This window comes from Aulonocara sp. 'chitande type north' Nkhata Bay, linkage group LG11, assembly GCF_057382095.1.
Source record: "Aulonocara sp. 'chitande type north' Nkhata Bay isolate Kocher_YH1m ecotype deep benthic linkage group LG11, A_spYH_male_GT1.1, whole genome shotgun sequence".
Lineage (NCBI taxonomy): Eukaryota > Metazoa > Chordata > Actinopteri > Cichliformes > Cichlidae > Aulonocara > Aulonocara sp. 'chitande type north' Nkhata Bay.
In genome coordinates, this window is record NC_141354.1 from 28,107,110 (window position 1) to 28,134,494 (window position 27,385).

At 41.8% G+C, this 27,385-nt stretch overlaps 1 protein-coding gene across 4 annotated transcripts in view; it reads left to right on the forward strand.

Moving 5' to 3' along the window:
- efna4 (ephrin A4) overlaps positions 1–25,745 on the forward strand; it is a 35,386-nt gene extending 9,641 nt beyond the window's left edge. The window contains exons 2-5 of one of the 4 annotated variants that reach the window (XM_086311728.1): positions 10,725–11,023; positions 16,302–16,370; positions 21,531–21,557; positions 22,152–25,742. In XM_086311728.1, the coding sequence (XP_086167854.1) occupies positions 10,725–11,023; positions 16,302–16,370; positions 21,531–21,557; positions 22,152–22,234 (478 nt within the window). In that variant the 3' untranslated portion in view covers positions 22,235–25,742. Of the gene's footprint in view, positions 1–10,572; positions 11,024–16,301; positions 16,371–21,530; positions 22,119–22,151 lie in introns of those variants that run through there. The other 3 variants (XM_086311727.1, XM_086311729.1, XM_086311726.1) reach the window with 3 other exon arrangements.
- The last annotated feature ends 1,640 nt before the right edge of the window (positions 25,746–27,385 follow it).

Consider the following 27,385-nt stretch of genomic DNA (forward strand, 5'->3'; position numbering starts at 1 on the left):
TCGCAGAATTAATCTGTGCGTTCCCCTAAAATACACCCGGTGACAAATGCCTAGTCATAAAAGCCGCAAAATCACTCACTCGCTGCGTTTGTTTATTGCATTTATCGATGTGATGGATTTGCCTGCAGAATGGAAATTTGGTGAGGGCCTTGTTGTTCTTCATCAAAGGTTCATAATTAACACCTAAACAAGTGAGTTTTTGTAGTATTTGTCGCAGCGCGTGTCGCTTTGCTGTTAAGAAACAAAGAACACTCACCCACAGTCACACATACCATGCCTCCTGTGTGTTAATCTTGTAATTTTGGGTCATTCTGGTTCATTACTTAAAGTAGCGACCAGTCATCTTTAATCCCAAGTTAATCAGTTAATCCCAGTCCAATGCCAGGCTGTTATTAGCACCACGTTAGCCTGGCGTCTGCACCGCTTCTCTTGACCCTCACCATTTCCTTCCTTTCTGCTCCTAAATCCTCACCACCACCACCACCCCTCCTCTTATTGTGTCTGAACCTTTCATCAGTGTTGTGGAACACAACTGGCCCCTCTAAGAAATTCAGAGGCATCCGGCTTCAAGGCAGACTTTTAAATCAAGCTAAGTGTCAAGAGTATAAATTTTTATTTCACACTCTCAAGCTCATGTACTTGAGCTAAAAATGCTGTATATGCTCAGTTTAATAAAACATATTCAACAGTCTTATCCAAACCCTAGCCGAAACCCCATGCAGACTTGGCAATAATGTAGTATTTTTGTTCTCGGCTCTTTTGATTGTATCGGGCTCTGTAAGTGTCCTACCCCTGGTGGGAATATGTGTTCATGAGTGTGAGGGGCAGGGTGGGGCAGGGTGGGTGGCTGTGCGTGACTAGAACAGGACAAAGCTGGCTGCCTTGAGGGGAAATAAAGGGGACCCTCCATACCCCCGACACACAGAGCGATATGAATCTTAACCGTTGTGACGGAAAAAGATGGAGAGGGAGAGAGAAGCGTGGATCTGCTGTGATGGTGGGAAGGGAGAGGGAAGGGGGCAGTTTAGACTCCTGGGATTCCAAAGCAGTGACCGTGAAAGTGCTTAGATAAACAGAGAGGGAGGGAGGGCAAAGTGGGTAAAACGAGGATGGAAGAAGCATTCGGAGGAAGAGGAATGGTGAAGAAGGTGTAGACACACTGACTGGTGAAGGAAATGAGACCTGCTTAAGATGGGGTGAAAGACAGAAGATGAGAGTGAAACCAAGAATAGAAGTTTCTAAATAAGTTCACCGGGAGACAGAGACTGAAAGGGACCAGCTCACTCTATTTACTCCTTAACTCGTATGCCTCTCCAATCCTTCTCTCTCCATCGTCTCCCTTCCTCTCCTTCCCTCTGTTTAAATTATTCAAGCCTGTTGGTTGTATTAGAGCAGGTTTCCTTGACATGTCTTAACTGTGTATGTATGTGTGTGTGTGCATGTGTGTGAGTGACAGACAGAAAGACAGCTCTAGGCCTCCAACTGGCCATTCCTAAGGTAACAACCACCAAATAATCAGACACTGGGAAAGTGAGAAGGAATGCACACCTGGGATAAATGGACTAGGCTGCCTATCCAGCATTGACCTTCTCATCATGGCGAGGGAGGGGAAAAAACAGAGTACACAAATGGGAAAGAGTGTCTACAGCATCAGAACTGTGACCTACTTAGTAAATGATGGATTCTTAAAGCCAAGTCTGATTTATTGGCTGAGTGTATGTGCTTTATGAGCGCCCTTTTCACTATATTGAGTGCATCTGAGCAAATGTGTGTCTATGGGGTGTCGCTTGCATGTCCTCCTTAACCCACTTACACAGGTGGGCTGAAAGACCCGGGGCTCATGTAAGTGTAGTTAAGTATAGTTAAATAATAGATGAGAGTGTAGAGGGTATACTACAAAGACTGAATGGAAGAGAAGAAGTCAGTAAAAAAAATTACAAAATATTGGTTTAACAATGTTCGTTTATGCAACATGAGAAATGGCACCAACAGCAGACATCATCACAAAAAAAAAACACATTCACTCCAAATACTGCTACAAAAATGGGTCACATTTGATTGAATGCCAATTTAGAGCATTTGAGTTTCATAAAAGTGGCACAGAAACAGAACCTTTCTATAAAATTTCAAAGCAGCCTTCACCTTCAGAGTTGTCAAATCCTCGTTTTATCATTCAAAGGACAGACAGAAACTCAGAATGTATGACAGCCTATGGATGCGGACAGTGACGATCCAACTATGGAGTCATTCTGACTATTGTTTCCATTTTAAACACATGTGTATAAAGCAGACTAACAGATACTTTTTCTTGTTTTTTTTTTAACTGTTAAGAAGCTTGCCAATGTGCCCTTTTACAATGCACCGTACAGTCTATTGGCATGGCAACACTGGCAACTCTGTATAACAAACCTTTTTATAGTCCATTTACTCAACTTTAGTATGACGGTTTCTGAATATAGATGGATCTGTCTGCTCTGGAACTGTGCAAATCCAAAGGGCCCAGCCAGCAATACATAAATATTAGACACATGATGTTGACACAGCAGATGAGCCCAGCTGCCACTTTGTAGCAACACGCTTTGATAGATATTATAAATAGTTTGAATCATTGGTCTTGGTGTCCACCCATCATAGTTGTCATTGTTCCCCACCTCTCGTCATATGTCATTCCTGTCAGCGTCTTGGCGGTGAGGTACTGTAGCTAGTTTATGTGTCTGAGCCTGGCACCTGTACAAATCAGCCCTGTATTTATTCTGCAGCTCCATTTAGACTGCAGAAACATGGAGAGCACTCATTACTCTGAGGTTTAGGCTGTCCGACCGAGAGATGCAGGAAAAGGACGGCTAGAACGACGGATGGATGGGTGGGGCGTTGGCTTGGAACCAGTCCCAGCTCCAGATTGGTGGTTGTCCTAGCAACGGCACGACTGACCTTATTTACCCCCCTTTGTACACCCCCTTTTCGTCCATGCACTCTGCTCTCGTCCCGTGCACATTTTTTTTTTTTTTTTTTTTTTTTTTTAGCCGTGCGCGCGCACACTTTCACCATCACTCTTCTCTTCACGAGAGCTCAAACTCTTCGCCTTCTGCCTCTTTTCTCCCTTACACTAATCTTAAAAGTGTGGCCGCTACCGCTCAGGGAAGGTGAGAGAGTGGAGCCAGACTTTTAGCTGCTGCAGCGCTGGTGGGTATAGTGAGGCAACATTTCGCCATACACTGTTTCTGGCCAATTGGTGAAAATTAAAAAGAAAAAGGACCCATAGACTGCCAGACTGCACTCTTGGCCATTTATGCTGTAGACCGTAATTTCATACCTCAAAGGAAAAAAATCACTGGAAAGCTTATTTTTGGATCAGACTGGACCACACATGGCGAGTTGTGCCCGTGTATGAGAGAGGTCTGTCACAGAAGGGGATGATGGTTTCTGCAGACATCCTGCCATATCAAAATGGCTCCGATGAATTGGTTTCCATACTGATGGGTCCTCTGGGCCTGAATTGGGCAATTTTCTTCAGCTCTGCTGGCCATAGCTATGCATCCTGTTGTGCTGCTGAGTCTCATAGAACAGACACATATACACAAACTGAAGAGAACCTTTGCCGTAACAGGCAGAAAATAGACTCTGTCTTTACCTAAGGCTGAGAGTCCTTTAGGCCTGAAGCAGCAAGGCTGTGTGTTTGTGTATCTGTGTATTTTATCAGTGTCTGGGAATTGATAGCGAATGTGGTTCCATGAGGCAACCTGCTGATTCACACAGTTTGAATGAGAAGTGAAGAGGTATGAATACCCTGTGCCTTCTGGTCATTTAATAGAGCCTGGAGGGCAGGAAAGGTGCAACCAATCACTTCATCTAGTTTACTCACATATGCACACCCACAGCCATCATTATAAGCGCTTACATACTCATATTAAAGCACAATGCAGTGTATTTGAACATGTGGACACACATATCCTTTTGAGGACGGAGGTTTTTTGCCTGGGTGATGACACAGGAATTTCCTGGGAAATGTTGAGCAGTGGTGGAAAGCCACCTAGATCCTAATGCATATTAATGCAAAAGTGCTCAGAACTTGCATATGAAGATAAAACAGACAGAGACAGGAGGGGGAAAATGTAGCAGGAAAGTTCGCGCAGCACTCACATTTGGAGATTGGGAGTTTGTAGAAAAGCAAACGGTCTGGTGGAGAGGAGAGCAACACTTCCTGCTGACCTTGAACAAAGCAGAGACACACAAATGCATACACACTTGTGTAGAGGCATACCAGACAGGAAAGGGTAGATAAGCACGGCAGCTTATTTCCCTTAAGTCTCTCTTTCCTCTCTGTGAGGAGTGGTTGATCAGTGTTTGGCCACAGTTTGATGACACTGAGAATCTAAAGAGGTGGGGTTTGCAGAGTGTTGAGGATGTGGGGTGGTAGGAGGGTTGTTTAAGGATTTCTGAGCCAGCTGGGCAGGCGGGGTCGTGGGGGGGGGGGCCCAGATGGTCAGAGGTGGGGGGTGACATCCTTGTTTGTGTGCGTTGAGGGGAGTAAGCACCAGGTTAGACACAACATTGGTGTTTGGGCTCTGGACACAGTAAGGCTTTGTGTGAGCATGGAGGGGGGTACGGCTTTGGGAACGGGGGGTGGAGGGGCCCTCATTCTGTTTTCTTTTACGTTTATGTAAAGAGTAATCGACTGGGAGAAAGGGACATGGTGAACAGCAAGGTTAGAACCAAATTCTAACAAAAAGTATTGAGTATCAAAGTACTGCTCAATCTGCTTGAGTTTCTTCAAGAAGTTTCACCTCTCAGGCTTCTTCAGTTGTTACTGACTGGGAAGGACTCCCAGGCATCCTCCAAACCAGTTAGATAGAACTGAAGAAGTTCATTTTAGATATAACCTACCATGACCCAGCTGACTGAGAATCTCCACAATTTCCTTTTGAAAATAGGATAGCCTGTAGAGTAGGAGTTAACTGAAGCTTTGCAGACCTCAAGGAAAGACTCTTCAGTTATCTGGCTCATTCCCTTTTCTCTACTGTACTGTCTTTGGGCTCTCTTTGTCATGAAATCTCCCATACTTTCCATCAGTTGAGCTGCATTGCAGCTCGTCCTATAAAAGTCTTCCCAAAACAGACATATTAACTTGAAAAATGTATTGGTATTAGTTGTGCTCACTTTCAGTCATCTTTCATGTCTTCTGTAATCAAATCTGTCTCTAGTAGCAGTTAATTGTGATTCAGTGCCTGGTTGTTATCATTTGGTACCAAAACATATTGAAAAAAATCAGTTTGTAGAATGACATTTAGCAGCAATAACTTGAAGCAATAATTTTGGGCATGACTTTATCAGTCTCTCACATCATTGAGAAGGAATTTTGGTGTTTAGTTCTTCGAGGTTTTTGGGCATTTGTTCATACACAGATCTCTTAATGTCCCATCAAAGATTTTCAGTCAGGTTGAAGTCTTTAACTGGCTTTAATTAGGCCATTGCAGCACTTTTCTTTTCTTCTTCAGTCATTTTATTGTAGATTTGTTGCTGTGCTTCGGATTATCATCCTGTTACATGACCCAATTTCAGCCAAGATTTGGCTGTCAGACAGATGTGCTCACATTTGACTCTGGAACACTTCGGTATACATGATCATGAGTTCATGATTGACTCAAGAACAGCGAAGTGCCCTGGCCCTGTGCCTCAAAACAAGTCGAAATCACCCCTCCACCACCATGCTTCATAGTTGGTATGAGGTTGATGGTATGATGTGTTTGGGTTTCTGAGAGTTTTGGCTGAACATCTCTGCTTTGGTGTTGTCTCTCCAAAGCCTTCACATAAAGACCTAAGCTGTGTTGCCATGTGACATGTAGCTCTTTGCTTTTTGGGTTTTTCCTACAGTTTCTGTGGGCATTGCATGGGCTGACCTTGGGCTGATGGGACAACCACTCCTGACTAATGCTCAGTAAATCAGGATTAGCAGCACCTGGCTGCTACTTACTTTAATTCCGGTGGGGGCAAAATACAGGACTACATGCAGCAATGCAAAAATCATTTTTACATGACTGTATGTCTTTGTGAAGCCGATAGAAATTAGAAGTAGACTGTATGTAAAAGATGCATTTTCAAATTCCCGTTTTAACCCTTTAAAGTCTAAAACAATTGCCGGGAAACGTTATAAAAATGAAGTGCTTAGTGAACGTGTTGATGGAAAAAAAAAAAAACTAAAAATATATATATATATATATTTTTTTGCAAAATAAAAATATACATAAATTTTAAAAAAAATCCATAAGTAGCCACACCCTAAATATTAGCTCAATTCATTGTTTTTGTTTGTTAGTTTGTTTTGTTTTTGACTGTTTTTGGTGACTTTGGTGGTTTAAGAAACACTGGAATTATTTTTCAGACTCAGAGGTTCAGTCCATCTTTTACATACAGTCTGTGGGTTGATTACATATTGGGTAGAGCTAATTGCAGAGCTGCTGTGGCTGGTGGGGCATTGGTAATATTTTTCCGTATTTCAGGTTTATGGGTGAGCATCTGACCACATGCTGTATGGCATGGCCATAAAGCAGCGGCTCGGGTTTGAGTCCGACCAATCCTTTGCCGCGTGTCTTCCCCTCTCTCTTTCCCCGCTTTCCAGTCCACCTCCACTGCCACTATCCAATTAAGGCAAAAGCCCAAACAAATTTCAGTATATTTCAGCCTCTGCATCCTGCTAAGCAAGCTTGTCAGATAGCTCATTCGCTAATGAGTAAGTTTGCCTGAGAAACTTTGTATCATCGACTCCAGTGTCAAAACTGACTGCAAATTCTGTACTTAATGGAACAGTTTATGCTACAGCAGAGTACAGTTGCATTAAATTTTATGGTGCAATAAAGCCAATATGACTCCATGGGTTTCCATTCCCTTCAAGGTTATGAGTCGCAAGACAGTTTGTAGCTGGTCAAGAGTACAGTGTTTGTGTTAATGTTCATTAACAGTAACAATAATTAAAAACTATGACAGTCATTATGGTTGTATGTGAATATTGAAGTTGCGTTATTCATTTTGAGTAATGACTCACCTTGCACCCACTCATCTTTCATCATCAAGGTGATTTCCCACCCATCGTGCAATGCACAAAGAAAAGAAAAAGGAACAACACTTTAAAAGCGTATCTTTCTTGAAAGCACCAAAGATCTGTGTTACTACAGTATCCAACATGAAGACTGAAACTGTGTCACGCTATGCCTAGCCAAGGTAGGGTGACCATGGCGTGCTGTGCCTAGTCAGCGTAGTGCCCAGAGTTAACAGTCATCCTGCTGTGATTGGCCAAAGAAGGAGTGAAGCTAGACCAAGCCTTCTGGCCTCCTATTGTCACCTGAAGGAACCAATAAGCTTTTACTAAGGGCTTTGTTTATTTAACCTACTGTACTCTGACTGTATATATACATTTCCTGCATTCATTCGGCATGCACAGTACAGTGTAAGTATGTTATTAGCATTTTCATTATAGCAGAATATTTGTATCCCCGGTGTTTATGTGAAGTACTTTCGTTAAGTGCTCTAGTATATTCGAGATGCATAGCATGCAGCTGCTGTGCGTGATCAAGTATCCTTTCTGTATTCCTGAAGCTGTGTTGCAAGATTGTTGCTCCTTTAATTATTCTCTCATATTAAAGGATCAAAGGTCTCTGCCACAGTGAACTCCCTGCATTTCATTATTATCGCACACGCACACTTTTGCCTTTGTCTGCACACATTTACATGGACACATCCGCAGCATGTCAGCTATTTTGAGCCCATAGCTATGTTCAGTCTTTCAATTCCGCATTTGATTTCCTGTGATTATAAAGGGATAAATGTTGGTCTTTTCAAGTTCTTCACTGAAGAACCCAGCATGTTATTTTTGATTCTGCTCCTCTGTGAGATTTTTCTTTATCAACCACAAGCTTGCACCAGTCCTGAGAAGGGTGTCATTGATAGCCCTGTGGCATGAGGGACAGAGCATGTTTTATTCTCCTGAAGTACTTTCATGTCCTGGTGCTTGTGAACATGTGTTTGTGTGTATTCCCGCCAACGTGTGCCAAAATGCAGTGAGTGTGTGTTCTGTGCCTTTTCCCTCTCCCTCTGGACCCAGCCAATCCTCTTTGTTGCTTCCATAGGTTTCTCCCACCGATAGGCTGCTTCAGCGCTCTGTTCTATGACACCCACAGCTCCACAGTGCTCCCATGATGCCCCTGTGCTGTCACCACTCTGCTGCATGGCAGCTGGCAGGAGGGGAGGATGCTGAGTGTAATTAGGGCGTACCCAAGCCTACTAGGACCAGAGAGGGGGGGTGGAAGAGGCAAGAAAGAGGGCTGACAGTTTGACATCAGTACAGCACACCAACTCTGCAATTGCTGGCATACATATGGTGCAACCCAAGGTTGCAAGGTTGTGTGGGGTAGCGAGTGGGGTAATATGGGATAGAGAGAAGTCAAAAATAGGAGGGAGAATGCAGGCTGAAGAAATAGATGGAGGATGGGTTCACGTCATCCAGAGCGGAGAACAACAAGGGAGGAGATGGAGTAGAAGCAGGGAGTAAGGAAAAATGCGTAGTGGGCTTTTGGGTGGGGAAAACAGGACCTAAGGAATGCAGAAGAAGCTGGAGCTGAATGACATGTATAGCAGGGGGTGCAGCATGTTGACACAGCACACGTCTATTATTACATGCACATACACGCACACACCTGCACACACACTTCCACAGCTGGCGCACCTAAGCAAACATTTCTCTGCCCCAGAGGGGCTTTAAAAATCACCACGGGTAGTATGAAGAGTAAATGTAGTGTTGTGCTTGTGTGTATGTGCTTTTTTTGCGTTAGCGTTCTCTTAATTAGAAATTCAAGTGCTTTTCTATGGCTGTAATTAGAGCGCACAGGTAATAGAGCTGTCGCACATAACTGCGCACACAAACACACGTGCACAGAGGGGATATTGATCAGGGGAGAGTGTGTGTGCGCGTGTGTGTCCTGAGCGAGGGATCCTGATCGATGGTGTCCTGTCCTGTGGATAGATTGCCAATTCTGCACGGTCGCTATTGAGCAGGAAGCAGCTTTGGTGAGATTTGCCTCCAGGGTCTCACCTGCATCCCCAAGACACACACACACACACACACACACACACACACACACACACACACACACACACACACACACACACACAGTCACACATGCCTTTCTGCTTTTGTGGTCTCACACAGAAATACACACCTGCTGCACACGTGCTCAGCTTCAGAGTTAACACAACGCTCATTTCTATTCTACTTTTTGAGCTTTGGCCTCCTTCTCGCCGACACTCTTGTCATTTCTCCTCTCATTGCTCCATCCATCTTTGATACTCTCTGCAGATTTGTTGGACCGTCTCAGTCTCTTGCTTCCTGTCATTTCTATCCGTTTCATTTTGGCTTGCATCACTTCTGTCTCATCCTCCTCCTTCTCCACACTGATTTCTTCCTCTTATTTATTCTTTTGGTCTACTCTCTGTCCGCCTACTTAACTTCAGAGTACTCTGCCGTGCACCACCACCGCCATCCCCTCCCCATTCCACGCTCCTTTTCCCTCCCATGTTCCCCTTGACTGACTCCCAGCACTCCTTCCTCTCTCCTCCGCTCTGTCACCCCTCTATAAAGAGTCCCACTGACGGACCTGAACCTTCTGCCCAAGCCACATTCTGCCCCTCATTCTTTGCTCCTGCACTCCATGCGAAGAGGAGACCAATTAAAGTCCGTCTCCTCTCTTCTTCCACTCCGTTGTTCTTCTCTCTGTGTGTCTGCACTCAGGCTCTCTGGGGTCACTAATTAAAACACTTTACTTTTCTCTTTACTCCACTTTTTGCACCTGTATGTCCAACTTCTTCCTTTGGCTTCTTTTTAAACATATTTTTGTTCCAGCTTTTCTTCATCCTGTCTCCAAAACTTTCTTTTCACCAACCTCCTTCTGTCTGCCTGTGGGACTCGTCTCATGTCTCTTCATCACTCACAGGCCTTTCCTCCATTTGTCACACGTTTCCCTTCCTATTTCTTGTCTCCCTCTTTGTTCTTTCATGAAGTCTTATGATATCTTTATGTTAAGTTAACCTCTCTTGCTTTGTCTTACATCTTCTTCCCTTCTGACTTTATTCTCATTCTTTCATTCACATATTAGCTTGTACATGGGAAACTCTTTATACTGCGGGCTGACAGGAAGTCAGAATCCTCACTCTGAAAGATCGCACATTATGCAGCTGCTCTGTCCTAATGATGCTGTCTTGTCCAGAGTTGTTGTTATGCCAAACTCCAGTCAGCCTTGACTGACATGGTTGTACATGCACATGCACATCCGCTTACGTTTGTACACACATCTATCTGTCTATCTGTGCTGTGCAGTGGGAGAGTGGAAAGGAGAGGGAGTCGAGTTTATTTTACGCTGAACTCCCCTCAGTGGTCTTAATTAGCATGTGAGGAATTTTTGCTCTCTCTAGCTGACACTCAGCATCGTCACTGGTCCAGAAGTGTAGCTGTAGCATTTGAATCCCACCAAATTCTTGTATTAAAAAAGATCAAAATGTTGTTTTATTGCCTGTCACAAGTGTTGGATGTGCATTTGGAAAATTGTGGAATTCCTGTCCTTTCTCTCGCTCTTTCTCTACGTGTCTGCAGTCTATCACTGCCTCCCCCCTCCTTCAGTCATGTATCAGTCTCTAATTGCTACATGCAGTATTAATGCCGTTGTCGTTCTTCCTTCCAGGTTAACAGCAGGTGATCTGTCTGTCCAGCTGAATTTCAACGATTACCTGGACATCCACTGCCCCCACTACCCCAACGAGGAGGCCGTGGGTCACGGGCAGCCGGAGACCCTTGCCCTCTACCTGGTGGGAGAAGAGTCGTTCCAAGGCTGTGTAGAGACCAGGGGGGCCATCAAGAGGTGGGAGTGTAACACCCCTTTTGCTCCATATGGACCAGTGCGCTTCTCAGAAAAGATCCAAAGGTTCACGCCCTTCTCACTGGGGTTTGAGTTTCTGCCAGGGAGACACTACTACTACAGCTGTGAGTAGATGATGTGTATGTTTTTGTGTGTTGGGAGAGGGTAAACCGATTTAGAGAGTCAAACATATCACAGCTTGAGCTCAGTGTTATATGAAATTTTCTGACATGCCTGATGTTTGATGATCAGTCATGTGACAGATATAACAAATAGATACACCGTTAGTTATTTAGCAGCCATACAAAAAATTCCTAACTTAATTGTCTGATTTTTAGAGATATCAAAAGTCAAACATGTCTTAATATGCAACAATTTTGAAGCGTATATGCAGACAAATCGGTCTGCAAGTTGTTGTTGTTATTTGTTGCTTTGATTCTTGTCAGTTTCCAGAAATATGAATAAATGGATACAAATTTTTCCATTATATCAGTGCCCTGAGATTTTTTGTCCAGCCAACAAACACCATCTGATTTTTAGTTTAGCATAAGAAGAATGTTGCTTTGAATCTGAAGTATTTAATATTAAATAAATGTTAAGTATTAATATGAGTTAAGCATCTAAAATCATTAGTATTAATCATTATTTTGTTTCTATCTAACTCCTAATGGCACATTTCGGGGCATTTCAGCACTACAGTTGGCATTTCAGAAGCATCGATATGGTATTGATATTAATTCCCAGCCTTTGTCACGTGATTATTTAAATAAGATCAATAGTATACGTTTTTGCTGCGCATAATCTATCATCATTTTTATGATCGTGTTTAAGTGAAACAATGAATATTCGCTCCAGCTCCTTACACCCTAATAAAACAGCCCCAAAAGAAAAAGAAATCTAAATATTTAATGTTTCAGTTCATCAGTCTGTGCAAAGACACCTGTGCAGGAGATGATGTGGCGGCCAGAAAGCCCTATTTAAAGGATAAAAAGGTTTCACTGTTGCTTAAGCCAACGTGTTTTTTATGAGTGTCGGCAAACTGCAGCTTTCTGAATGCCATTAATGTTATCCATAAATTCATGCTGAATGACATTAATATGATGTTTTCATAAACCTGTAGGCTGTTGTACAATTTAAGTGATGGTTTCTCCGTGACATCCTCCTGCAATCCTCTCCCCTCACTCATTTATTTCAAACCACTGGAGGGAAAAAAAGGGAGGGAAAGATACAGAAGATGGCTTAGTGGCTGTAAAATCAGTTGCCTTTTTTTTTGCTTGCTTTTTTACAACTTCTGGTGTAAGTCCAAGAGGAGGGAGGGCATGAAACGAAAGCAGAAAATGAAAGAGTCAAGCGAATGCATAGTACGGAAGGGTGACAACAAAGAGACAAAAAAGTGTAGGTGGAAGAAATCGAGATCAATACACGGTGACAGCGAGGGAGGAAAAAAAGGCAGGCAGAGAAGCAGACGGAGGTAGAGAAGCGTGGAAGAGTGACACGGGGAGAAAAAGAGCAAAAGATGGACACAGTCTCACAGTACGGGAAGGGTGGGGGGAGAAAGGGATGGGAGGATGGATGAGTGGAACCCAAATGGGAGAGAGAAAAGTGGGGAACAACAAAAGTGATGGATGGAAATGAAGGAAAAGAAAGAATCTTTACATAAATTACTGCTGCGGTCTGAGGGACAATGGAGCATTGTGAGGGTATGAGACACGCTCACGCACACTAACACACACACACAAACGTATGTATGTACGCACATGCACACTGGGCTATTGTGGTAGTTCATGCCAGTTCACAGAAAAGCAACAATAGGTCTTACCCCCTGGTTTGGGTCACATCGGGCTTTGGGCGATTGTGTGTGTTTTGTCCACATCAAAGATAAGGCGTAAAGTTGGTCCAAATGTCTGGCTCTGGGGTGTGTGCACTGAATGGGCCCGCAGCACCGGAGACTGCATAATGGCATTAGCCCGGGAGAACAGTACAATGGTATTAGAAACACTAATGGCATTAGTTGGCTGAGTCTGAGCCGGGCCCAGCTCATCTCTCCCACAGACTATGACAGTGACAACCCACTGCCTCCTGGTCTCTGCCCTACTGCTCACCCTGCTGACCAAGACCCATTGGGTCTCCATATCTAGATCCCCAAAAACAGGAAACACCTTTACATCCTCTGATAGTCAGCTCTTCCCAACAGTGGCCAGAGTAATGGTGACAAAGAGAGCTTAGAACAACAGATCTCACTGCTTTGACAACAATCACAAGAAATTTGAAAAATGCGGCAGATAAAGGAAAGCCGAGGAAACGAACAAAGGACTTGACATTTGGAGAGTCACCAGTAAATTATTACAAATAGGAAAACGCAGAAACAGTTAACAAAAGCTTTGAGTTGAAACATTATGAACTGATGGACATAATTCAGAGCCCAGTGTCATAAAATTGCAATGCATTTTTTTTCACCATTTAACAAAAAGACTGGAGCGTGTCACTTTTTCCACTATACAGGGCCCTCAAAAACCACAATGGAATCAAAACAGCGTTGCTAATAACAAGCACACTCATTCCTTTTACAGTTTTTACTGCTCTTTACTGGTGGCTCCCTTAATTCTTCGTGGCACATTTTCAACGAAGTGCTAGGAACGTTTTGGTTCATATTGACGTGATAGCGTCACACATGCTGCAGAGTTCTTGTCTCTGTGATGTGAATCTATCGTTCCACCACATCCGATGTTGCATTCAGATCTAGTGACCGTGGAGTTCATTTAAGTACACCAAACAGATTTTCATGTTCAAGAAACCAGGTTAAGATGATTTGTGCCTTATCCTGCTGTAGTCATAAAGGGATAGACATGGCCAGCAACAATGCTCAGGTAAGCTGTGGTGTTTTAAACAATGTTTGTAGTAAGGTGTCCAAAGTGTGCAAAGAAAATATCCCTCACCATTACACCACCGCTAGCTTGAATTGTTAATACAAGCAGGATGCTTTTATTTTTACACCACATTCTGACTCTAACATCTGAATGTTGCTGCAGAAAGTCCAGGCAACATTTTTCCAAGCTTCTGTTGTCCAGTTTTGGTGAACCCGAGTGAACTCACTTTCCTATTCTTAGCTGACAGGGCTGGCGCCCGCTGTGGTCTTCAGCTGTTGTAGCGCAGGTGCTTTAAGATTTTACATGGTTGTGCATTGCATAGCTTTCTTGTAACAAGTGAGTTAAGTTACTATTGACCTCTGACATCGCCTAGAGAACTGTTGCTCACTGGATGTTTTCAGTTTTTCTCTGTAAAAGTTAGAGATGGTTGTGTAGGAAAATCCAAGTAAAGCATCAGTTCCTGAAATACTCACACCAACCGGTCTAGCACCAACAACAACCATCCCATATGGAAAAGAAAAAGTAAAAACTTATAAAAGACTTGCATAAGATGTGGCCTACTTCATATAGTGAATCATATCAGGCTTACATGATTTACTCATAAAAGTGGCCACTTTCTCATTACTTTCATATATTGTCTTAGTAAGTATCCAAAACTTACAAGTTTCATTTATATAATTTTTCAAGGGATCTTATATCTGTTTTCACTCTTGTATGCTTTTCATACAAGTTTCACACAAAACAGATACAAACTTTATAAGATTTATATATATCGTTTCCATATGGGATGCTACGTTCAAAGTCACTTTAATCGCCTTCCACGTTCTGGGGGTCAGTAGAAGCAGGTTGTCTCAAGCATGTCTACGTGCTTAAATGTGTTGCACTGCTGTCATGTGATCAACACAAATAGCTGATTAGATATTTGCATTAACAACGAGTTGACCTTCTGTGCCTAACAAAGTGGCCAGTGGGTGTAGATGGTTGTCACTCCATTTATTCCTATGAAAGTTGCTAAAGTAGAAATTCCCACCAGCTTTCTGACTTTGTGAAATTCGTTTTATCTGGGAAAAAATGTACCAGTGTGTGACGAGTAGATGCTGCAATTTATTCATTCAGTTTGACCGTTTACATGTCTGAATGTAGATCTAGAGGGTCTGTTAATAAACTCTGGATCCTGCCAGCTAAAAGTAGAACTTTAGAAAACACATTTGATGAAAAAACTGAATTAACATTTTGTGTTGAATAATGATCATAGTGAATTGTTTTGAGACTGGGCTATGGAGTAATTAACAAACTAGATGATCTTTTTTAACCATTAACTTAACATTAAGTTGCTCAGTTCATTTGAACCTGTGTTGTGGCAGTGTAGCTATATTTAATCTCCCGATGTGCTAACATTGGTTAGTAGAAACGTTTTAATCTATTGTCATTTCTGAGTGCCCCTTAAGTAATAATGTTTTTGGGAAAGTGCCTTTTGTCTTAGACTTACAAGTGCATGTAAGACAGATTTTTTTAACCGACTTAGCTTTAAAGCATATTTGGGTAAACAGAGCTCTGGTTCTTTGGCGTAGCAGTGGTAGCACACCAGCTGCTATGACACGTTGAAGTGGCTACTCTGTGAAAAAGGCCCATTATGCTAGCACAATGGAGCATCATATTTTGTAAACCTTGTTTCATTTTCAGTATTATTTGTTTTTCTATGAACACAATAAAAAAAAAAAGCTTTGAAAAGCTGGATAACTTGACATGTTTTAGAGAGGTGAAAGATGGGCGAACGAAGAGCGTGTTACATTTCTGTTAAAACCGCAAGGTTTGAACAAATTTTGGATTACTGCGCTTTCAAATTGCCCTTCTAGTTCCTGTTTGTGATGGAGCTGCTTCAGTCGTCATAAGCATAACCCAGTTCTGCAGCTCCACTGTCACTCTGTGCTGTACCACAGACTTCTCGGAGGACTTGCTGCGTCTTATCAGTCGAAAGTGTCGGTACAAAGTGAGACAAACTGTTGGTAATCGTACACTCGACTTGTGTGTTGGGCCTTGAATTTGTTGCGTTTTTATTCAAAGATAAAAAGCCTTTAACTGCAGTTTCCAGACACATTTGTTTTGCAAAAGCAGCGTTAGAGTGGCAGGTAATACCGCTGATGTTTGCCTGTGTTCCCATGTGAGCCATAATCTGAGTGGATCGAAAGTGTTGCGTTCTGTAATGGTTGCACTCTCGATTGTGTCGCATTGTTTTTTATTTAGTTGTGTAGATGAGTGTGATGAGTACACACAGGGAGTGTTTTTTGGGGGGAGATGTCATGAGTTATTGATATGGTTAAAACAGAAAACCTAAATAAATAACCTTGCTGTTCCTTAAGCTTATAATATGAATTCACCAGCAGGAGCACAGGACTTCTCAAAGAGTACATTTCTGTTTTGGAAGAGTTTCATTCAGCAAGTGTTAATTACATTTTTTTTAATATTGGCTAACCGATTGTTGGATTTATTAAGTGTGAAGCTTATTTACATTTTTTCTTTTCCTTGTTCTTTCCAGCTCTACCCACAGATGAAGGCCCTCCTCTGCCATGTATGAAGTTGCGCGTCACAGTGTGCTGTGCGCCCAGTGAGTACACTCCTCTTTTCATCTGTTGTTTCTTTCATGCTCACCCCCGCCCCAAGTTTGTACACCAAGACACTCTTTTCTCTGCCTCTCACATCTCTGCTACATGGGCTGTATAGCATCATGTTTAGACTTCTGCTTATCCCCTCTAAAGTACCTTCTGCTTTCTTCTCTTTTCTCTTTTTTAAAAATTTGTGCCGTAATCATTGAAACCTAACGCATCTGTATGCTTCAAAATATTTATCTTTACCATATAAATGAGACAACATCTTCTAAAACACATTTTACCCCTCCCCTACTCTCTCCCTCGCTCTCTTTTTTTAAAACTACCTTCCTCATTCTCTCTCAATCACTCTGTCCCCATCTGAAATTCCCAGAGTTGATCTAATCCAGAGCCCGCCTGGAGTAATGTTAGTCTTCCAGTCCAGTGAGCTGCCCATTCCGGTTGGGAATGTTGCCCAGTCACAGTGGGAATCCCTGTATAGTTGTCAGTGTGTGCGTGGGAGCCTTTCTATGTGTACTACCAAATGCGCTTTTTTTTTGTTTTTGTGGGTTTCTGCATCTATGGGCCTTTGCGTGCATTCTTCTGGAGTTCAATTTGTACAACTGTAAGTGTGTGTGTGTGTATACGCCCACATGCGTGTCTCAGACGCCCGTCCCAGTTCCCATCCCAGTGTTATCTGCAGGGGGTTTGTTGCGCTAACACGCACTTGTACTAAAGAAACTGGTGTCGTGGTTGTCTAATCAATCAGCACTGACTAAATTCATCAGTTTGGGAAAAAAAGAGAAGACAATTAAAGTGGAATAAAAGGAGCTCCGGCCGTCTCCGAATGGTTCTCACCGTCCTGGTGATACGGGGAGTAATTTGCTGCGTTATTACCAGAATGAAGGCTGATGACTTTTTTTATATGCTAATTATCCTGCTGTCATTAATTAGAAATACCACAGATAGTTGTTCAGTGAGAAAATGCTAATGCAGTCTTGACCTTCTGACAGCTTTTCCCTGATCAGCCCGTCTGAGCCAAAAATAATCAAAATATTTGCAATCACCTGGATCGTGCATGCAGGGAGACATGAGTTTGACTTTACTGTAAGAATCTATTTACTTCATAGCAGAAAGACTTCCCCTTCAAAGATACACATATGTCAATGTACTGTTCCTTGTCTCATTTTTTCCCCTCTTAGCCTCTCATCCTATTTCTTAACCAAAACTAATCCCGACTAAATTTCAGGATCTCCGTCTCCTTGTCTTTGACTCCCCCCACTACTCCAACCTCCTGCTCTTTCTTTCTTCAGTCTTCTGTCATTCCTGAAGTGGCACTAATCCCCCCCTTCTCTCTGTCTCTTCAGCTCTCTCCTCCCTTCCTCATTTTTTATGATCTTTCGCTACTGGAGCAAAACTAATCTAGGCACCATCCATGGCAGTGTCTTACACGTCCTCCACCCGACTCTCCCACCCCACCCCCCCAGACCCCGCCCCACTCCACCTCCCCTATCTTTCCCGTGTTCTCTCTATCTCTTTGTTGTATCTCCATATCTACAGTTATTCACCGACTCCCCGTCTTCCCGTTTCTCTTCTTCGCTCCATCTCTGTCACGCACACGCTGTGCGGCGAGTGCGTTGGGATGAGAATGCATGAGGCTGGCGAGATGGGAGCAAATTAGATGGATGAGAGAGGAGATGAAGGAGAGTTGTAGGATTTCTCTTTCTCTCTTTGGCTGTCCATTAGTGGCGGTTTACCACAGCTGTTGTTGTGTTGTTCCCTGTGGTAACACCTCGCATACTCCCTAGTTCCTTCCTGCTCAGGTTCCCTTTTATCTGACAGGTAGCATGGCAGCAGGGCACACAGTGCCTTTATACTCGCTGAGTGTGTGTGTGTGTGTGTGTGTGTGTGTGTGTGTGGCCGCTGGTGATGGCAGCTCCTGTCCTTCAGCTACATCTCTTATCTAAACTTCAAAACACGCACCTCCCTCCCTCCTCCTCCTCTTTTTACAGAAAGAAGCCCATATAATTAAAAGTTCAATACGGGGATGCCCCTGTTATGGGTGTTTGAATTTATTATAGGAGTGCACACACACACACAAAATGACCCACTGCCTCACAACACGACTGAAGGACAGAGTGGTGACAGTGAGCGAGTCCATCAGGTACGCTGTCATTGCTCCAAGGTCAGCTACCACTCTCCGGTCCCTCGATCTCCTCTCCAGTGTGTGAATGTGTGTTTATCGCCTTAATTTAACCGAAGAACACAACAAAGTAGGCAGGGCAGACTCGTTGACACGGGAGGCTCCTAATGATGTTGTGCACACATGGCTCTCCACGACGTTGTTTCCCTAACTTGTTTTTTGTCGTGTTGTAAAGCGTGTTTCGGCTCTTTAGGCTTCGGTTCTGAATTTTAGCACAGCGATGTGTGTGATGATGTGATGTTTAATTGAGCAAAACTGTCAGGAATCACACAAGAGAAAGGACTTTGCTGAAAGCCTGTGTTGCATCAGAAAACAGGGCTTTGAATCGGCATCAGCAGACTGCTGTCGTGTGAAATCTGTGGCGCCCTGCAGCCCTCAATTGCATCTTTCATTGGCTCGCTTTGCCTCTTACTCTACGCTCACCTTTTTTTTTTTTTTTTTGTTGTTGTTACGCTGCAACTTTTTCCCTAAAACTCATCCTGTTGTGTTTATCTCTCTTGTTCTTCTTGTCACTCTGTCTCGCTGCCTTTCTGTTTTTCAGCCGTCCTACTGTGAGAAACCATTACAGACCAACTCTCCTCTCTCTCTAATTGATTCCCTTTCTCTCTCTGTCTCTCTTCCCTTTTTTTCTGCCGTTCTCCTGCTGTGAGCAGTCCGTTACATTCATTTCAGTTTACAGAGCTTCACCATTTTCCCCACTTTCTTTCTCCCTTTTTTCCATCCATTTTTTTTTCTAATTTCTTACTCCAGTGCCCTCCTTAACCCCCTCCCGCCCAAATACCTTTGTACCCTCTGAACTCATTATACTCAGGGACAAGACTCGAACAGCGACGTGCACAAACCGCTCGCCCAGCCGAGCTCGCTCGGATCCCGAACTTCGGACTCAAAATGGACTTTCCCCGTCTTCATCGATTTGCGCGTTTCGTTATTCGTTCGCGATTTTATTTTTGTTTTTCAGTTAAGCGATTAAAAATCAGATTTGGTTAACGTTACCTCCTGCTCGTGTAAAATGGCGGCATGAGAGGAGAGGTGGGATGGTGGAACATTGTCTGTCTCTGCAGTGGGGCGTTATGCTGACTGAAGAACACACACACACACACATTTCCACCGCCATACACACACATTCACTTAACCATGGTTGTGCATGTACAGTTACACATGCGGCTTGTTTCTGACTGCAGTGCAGAGAGGGCACTCTTCTTGCAGTCACGCCACCATGGGCACCATTTTGTCGCGGGGGGCTCGCCATGACCATAATTGTGATGTTGACACAAACGAATGTCCGAACATTCGGCTTCTGCGCAAATGATGTGATTAAAGTCGGATCAAAACACACATATCAAACACACCCGAGCAAACACAAGGCATTTATGAGCAAATTTTATTTTCCACCTGCACATTATGTGCGAGTTACACGTAACGCTAACTGTTAGTGTACCGTTGAGAAGTTTTACTCTTAAAATACAGGTTTTATTTTTTTAAAAACTAACATGAATAAGCTTTCCCATCCAAATGTCCACCTATATAAAGATATTAATATATTTTCATTGTACAATTTCAAGTTGAGAAGCAATTTTGTGGTCCTTGAAATGCGTTTAAATATTTTTATTGTACATATTTTAAATAAACAATTTTGAGAACATTTTCATGGAGCGCAGAAAGGCCGTTTAGATAGGAACTCTCTGCTACTTTTGTCTGTTTGCTTTTGGGGGGGGGGGTTCCCGCTGTTTCTCACACACTTACACACACATACTCACACAAGCTCTGCACAAGGCCCAGATGGTCACTGTTCGCACAGAAATAATGTAGTGACTTGTGTCAGCACAACAGTCACACAGGAAGAAACTGTGGGATATAGCGTTAGTTATCCTGGCATCATCGATACACATTCTGCGTGTGTGTGTGTGTGTGTGTGTGTGTGTGTGTGTGTGTGTGTGTGTGTGTGTGTGTGTGTGTGTGTGTGTGTGTGTGTGTGTGGTGCAGGTATTATTAATGTTGTGGGGTCTGAAATCTGCAGTCACGTTATGGGGACGCGTCTTCCTTATGGGTGCACACAAGCAGTTAAGTTACGGTTACATCTCCAGGAAATAAATGCAGTTTGTGTCTTGTGAGCGTTCAGGGTTGCAGTTCTCCGAGGTTGGTTCAAGGCCATAGATTCATTTAATAACACCTGCAATTGTGCAAGCTCATCCTCGTTCCCTGACCCTCTGTACGCTCTCACTGGTATTATATGGCGCTTCTCTATCAGGAGGGATTTTTAACCGTTTTCAGCCCCACTACCTGTATTTTTTTTGTCCTTTCTTTAAGCCCTCCCTGTTCCTGCATCATAGCATCCTCCATTCTTCCCTCCATTATTTCCTTTTAGTCCCCCTCCTGCTGAGAAAGTGACGCCCAGACACAAACAGCCTCTTATCCCGTCTCTTTCTCTCCCTCCCTTTTCTCTCTGTCTGACCTTGTTTCAATCTTTCCAACCTTCTTTTTTTTTTTTTTTTGTGCCGTACTTTCTCACTCGAGTCTCCACTGCTCTCCCTTTCATCTTCTGTCCACTTCTTGGTTTCGCTCTGTCATTTTGAATTTTATTTTATTTTTCCCTCCCTCTTTTTCATTTCCTGTATCCCCTCTGTATAATTTTGATCATTCTTACTCTTTCTAATTTACATAACACTATCTTTTCCTGTTGCCATGCTTCTCAAGCTCTTTTTTTATCCGACCTTTAGAAGAATTTGCATAGGGGACATATTTAGGGTTGCACAGCCAGTCAGTACTCATTTTTCATGGCGTTAGTCTTTGAGTAATGGTAAATACCTTCCCCTGGTCATTTGTCTGTTTCTTGCTCCTCTTGTTCCACAAAGCAGCAGCTTTATTGAGAAAGTTAAGCATGGAAAAAATGACTAATCAGCAACTTGTTTCTTTGCCTCAACTTTATCTAAATCTTTTCTCTCCCACCCCCACCCCCCATCCCACTTGCTTATTCCAGCATCAGAAGGTTCAAAACAAAAACAAGGTGAGATGCAACGTCTTAAACTGGAGTTACTTACAATCTTTCCGCCATATGTGCATGCTTACACGATTAACAGACAGGTCGCACCTCTGTGTCTTCTCTCATTTACTGCAATGTTCAAACACGCTTTAAACGTAAGATAAACAAGTCAAAAGAAGTGGAACAAAAGCGATTGCTGAATTAATGGACATTGATGTGTCGCTTTACCAGCCTCCACTGGCCTGGGAAGTTTCCACAAAGAGATTTTAACCAATTCGACCACAAGGGCATTAGTGATTTGTGGCGCTGATGTTAGTTGACAAGATGTAAAACACAATCAGTGCTCCAGTTTGACCTAAAAGTGTTTAATGGGGTTGGGGTCAGGGCTTTGTTTAAGCCAGTCAGTTCATCTAGTGCTACTCAGAAAACCCAGAGGCTTTGCAAAACTGTTGCTATTAATTTGAAGACGAGTTGGTATCTGAATTAACATCATATCCTGTCACTGTTTAGATCTCTCTTGAAAAGCAAGGACAAGCCCAAATCTTAGAAAACAGATTTGAGCAAATTTGTGTATATGTCGTGTATGAGTTGAAGATTTTTCATACATCTCTGTTTCAGAAACCGTACCTCTAAGTAGTGGATCCTCACTCAGGACAGCGTCACCGCCGCTCCTCCTCATCGTGCTCCTGTTGACTACCTGAACTGTCCGTCCTCATCGCTGACCTCCCACCAGTTCTCCGTGGGAATGTGGCGTACAAGTACGCCTCTGCACTACTTGTGAATTACACAATGCCATATTTGCTAAGCTATTGCAAAATGACACTTATTGCCTCGTGGCTGTTTACGTGTGAAAATCTGGAAAGAATCGGACATCTTCTCCAAAACGGGGCCACGGTGAGACAGGAACTGACATTATGAATCACAATGATTCATTTCTGATTATTTTGTTTTCCTACCTGTTGTGTAAGTAATACCACTTAATATCAATTCTACAGCTAAGCCTGACTGTAAGACTCATATCCCAGTCTGATTTCAGAGGAATAATGAGTCAGTCTGGACCCGTACCAAGTTTTTCTTTGTTTCTTGTTTTGTTTCTCATTTTCAACCTGGTGAAAAGTGGCCAAATAAACACATACTACTGTACTTAGCGGCTCAGGTTAGAGGTCACTAGTTAGCTGGTGACTTCTTTACTTTGTTCTGACATGCTGTACTTTGCTATGCGCAAATACCTGAATGATCCTTCATTGCCTCATTTCTGACGTGATCGAGACACATGTGTTCTACTTTTTTAACTAATTAGATTTTGAAACAAAAGGCATTTTCGGAGGAACTGGGGAATATTCTCGAAGAGGGAGGCTGGGCTCCTGCGCCCCCTGCTGGACACTAGAATCTGGTGCTGTATGTTAATAATGGGACCTGGGACAGCGTTTGTCCTCTCTGATTTGCCACTCCACTGTTCTGCATCTGCACCCTTAATAAGCAGAACGGAGAGGTTTATGGGTAGCTGGACAGCATCAGCTCATCTCACTCCACTGAACACACTGTGGAACTGATTGGTTGATTCTCCTGTTGGTCCAGCAGTTGTGCAGATAAGGATACAAACTATTTGCTCCTTTAGTTGTTCTTTGTTTTGTTTTGTTTTTCACATGTTTTCCTTTAGCTTTTGCTGTATAGTTAATATAATCTGCCAGAAAAAAAAGATGTATTGACTATGCAACACATTTTAGTGAGAACTTACCTTTTTTATTTAACAACAAAAATTTGACTAAAAACAATGATTTTTTTTTTTTTCATATGTGTGCATTTACTGGTATATTTTTCAGTACGCTCTGCTGTGATGTAGTTTCTCAAGCTAAGTGATTTAAATGTTGTTTATTTCTTGTTTTTGCTTTTTTGTGCTTTTAAAGAAAGTCCTTCCAAATTATAGACACTCGTTTAAAAAATCCTAACAAATTAAAATTCATTTATTTTTCAAATTAGATATTTTTAAATTAGAGAAGACGTACATGTGTATTTTTCATTGAAATTAAATTAAGGTAATATATTTATTACATCACAAAATTATCTACCCAAAATATTTGAGTGACTTGTGTTAGAAAAATCTGTAGGTTAATTGTACACGTTATCCTAGCTTTACACATATATAATATTTGAGTGTCAACTTGAGTGTCAAAATGCTGTAAATCGCACCAATCATGTCAATGTTTTTTTTTTTATATATATATCATTTTATTCTTAAATGGGTGACAAATGTTTGAAGATTTTTTTTTAAATATCCTGGTCAGTGATGTAGTTCTTCCCCCAACATCATGTAGTCTACTACTAGGCGGTTTATGTGTGTTCTGCTTTCACATTTTAGTGAAGAATGTAGCTTCTTCTGTGAAGAGCCAACTGCAATCTGAGCCTTTTTTATGTGGCTAAACAACAAAATAAATATGATTGCATTTAAATGGTTTGAGTACATGATTATTTATCTTTTAAACATATTGAGTTGTTTATGTAACCACCGTCTCAGTGACGACACACACACACACGTTTTTATTGGTGGGACACACACACATTCATTCAGTGCAATACACCAGAGTATAGAGATAAGGAGACTTCTGGGACTTGAAATGACCTTGTGGTGTAAGAGGCCGTTGTAATGTGAGTAACCTAGTGGAATATCGAGCAGAGTTTTTATCTGTGGGGCCAAAGCCTGATAAGATTCAGATACCCAATAGACTTCAAGTATTAATAGACTTTGTAGCATCATAGCCCATACATTGACCTTAAGGTAGTTATTTTCGGTCAGGTCGAAGGCTGGTTTTAGCCCTAAAGGAGATGTTTCTGTTTTATGTTTTTTTTTAAAACATAGAGGTGTTCATCCAAATAAGCTGTAAATGCATTTCCATTTATATAGGCTGTAATATAGAATGTGAAGATTGTGAAGCTAGGGAGGCAATTTCCTGGATAATGGGACTAATGCTTCTATTTCATGGTTTATGATCTCTTCTGATGACATGTTTGGTACTGTTGAGGCATGTTGTTGTGAAGTGGCTTTGATTTTTGACCTTCACATTCCAGAGCTCATGCTTGGATTTTTATTTATTTATTTTTTTACCATTGAGAATGATAAAGTAAGCATACTCAAATCAGCAGAAAGAGAATTATGCTTTTAGAGTGGTGTAAAAGGACTTTATAAGCAGTAGCACCTCTCTGTGTGTTGCGTGTTAAACTGCATGGATGTTTACTCCTGCAAAAGCATGCACACACCAAAAGCTTTCGTGTAATAGTTCTAGCTTTGATTTAAAACCTGAAACACTGGAACAATCATATCAAATATTACAATTCTGATATTTTATTCCTCACTTTATGGATGTTGACTCTTGTTATGTGTTGATATGCAAATGCTGGAATTGAAGTAAACGTCCAAAACGAAGTTTATAATTGTAGACAGATGTTGCCGTATAATATAAATTTAGAAGATCGTAAAAATCCCACCAAGTTTCCGCCGAGGTTTTCCGGGATGACTGCATTCATAAACAGTTTATGCAAGGCCAAATTTACTTTTTAACTATGTCTGACAAAAAAAATAATTCTTACAAGATGAAGCAGAGCTCCGCAAATAAGCCTGTAATTACAGTGTATGGAATTTCGGGACTGCAGACTCTGTTGTCACATGTTGACCCACATTTGATTGCAGCTCGGCTGAATAATAAGGCTTGCATTGTTGGTGTTGATTACATATTTTGAAATATAAGATGTTAGATATTAATAGAGACAAAGAATATTTATCTGCGTTAAAATTTCAATTAATTTTATGTGTTTTACATTTGTGTGGTTATAGTTTAGTCACTCAATTCAGGGCTTTTTCATTGTTTGTTTGTTTTAAGGGTGCAGTCTTGGTTTTTTGGTGTATAGATTATATACTTTTTTTTTTTCAAGAGTCCCCTGAATTTGCTGTAGTAAAATTATGCCTGGGATAGAAGACGCTGTAATGTTTTCCTACTTGGAGAATGCTTTTCAGAGCCTCTCAGCATGTAATCAGCACCTCGATCGTGTATATTTCACATTTTTCAGAACCAAAGTGAAGTCAGATGAGAGAAAGCATGCCCTCCTGAATACATTAGGTTCCTAATAAAATGTGTTTCAAGATCTGAAATGTGCTGCTTAGCTTTTATTTCAGTCAAAAACTAATATCATCACCTCTGGGGAATCTGCGTTCCCTTTCTTTGGTCATTCTGTCGCTGGAAGCCTTCATCTGGCACCAAACCTTCAATGTGTTATTTCAAACGATGTTCATGTATTATGTATGTTTTTGTCAACATTTCTTGTAGGGATATTTTTTTCAGCCTTCACTATTCAGCATGATTTATGTATATAATGTATATATTTATGCAAGTTTCACAACAGTCTGTAAGTATCAAATTCTTCTGAAAGTGGAAGCTTTCACTGGACTCACCTGTAAGCAGAAGTTGTACCTACGAGTAAGATTCGAGAAATGGTGGCTTTCTAAGCCAGTCTACACGAGCGTGATATGAAAACTGAAGCTCGGATTGCACAAACACTAAGAACGATTCTTTAGTGATAATCGTGGAAGCATCCAATAATTCAACTTTTTAAAGAAAAGGAGTGTATTTGTTACTTTTTTGTACATGTTAGTTTAGCGATTTATATCAGTAATTTAACTGTTTTATGAGAAAAAGAAACCTATCAGACAAATTGTTATTTTAAAATGTGTTTTCAGACACATGGAAGGGATTTTTAATCTCATTAACTCATTTTGATGAAGTCATTAAAGTGATATTTCCCAACTTTATTAAAGTAGAGTTCTTAAAGGTTCCACTGAGATGACTTTATACGTTTTATTGATGGCTTGAGCCAGTTAAACATGTCATGGGTGCCAAAATAAAGCTCCACTGATCTTTCCAGCTCACCAATCTGTGGTAATCTTTAGTTGTCATCTTTGTGCACATCTGCCCGCTTCCAAACAGAACAGCATTTTGCATCAGGAAACGGGACTAAATCGCAGTTTGAAATCTCCTTACCTTTCAATCTCGCAGCTCAGGACTTCCAGCTTTTCTAACATGAGGAAACAGAAGCTGCGTGAAGGGGGAAAGTCTTTTTCTGTCGGGTTCAGATGTCTCTAAGCAGCATTCGGTGTTATTTACTCCTGAAGGCACTGCCTCAGCTGTGTGTGCAGTATTTTAGCCCTGTAAAATAGCTCTTACTAATATTTGGATAAAGGACTACGTTAAAGTCGAGTGCAATCAGAAAAATGTCACTTGACATCTCTTGCACATATTGCGTTTCCTTTTTCAATACTTTATAATCCAATACAGTATATATTTCCGAGGGTGAAAAATTTGCCCCTTTATGCAGTGGAGAGTAAAAGACTTAAGATGCTAAATCTGTGAAGAGGGTTATAACAAGCAGAGTTTTTACTTAGAGTTCTCAAAATTCAATTCGAGGATATCCTCCCTTTTTTCTCTGACGTTTCATTTCGCTTGATTTGCCAGAGATGCATTAAGAGTATTTTCAATAGCTCTCAAAGTCTATAGTTAAACCACACTCTTCCTTATATATAGTTGGATGTAAAAGTTTGGGCTCCCCTGTTTTCCACAGATTTTATTGAAGTGAAAAGACATAAAGGCGCTACAGCGAAGAGAAATGAAAATGAGCCAGAAACTGAATCCTCATCTGACTCTGGGAAAGTCAACAAGCAAGCTTACTGTACATTTTGTTAAATCCTGGCATTATACACTTGAGTCTTTGAATTACCAGCATTGTGGGAAATGTACATGACTCCTTTTGTAAAAGGACTAACAATAAACACACCAGGTAATATTTGATACAACTTTGATCCTCGT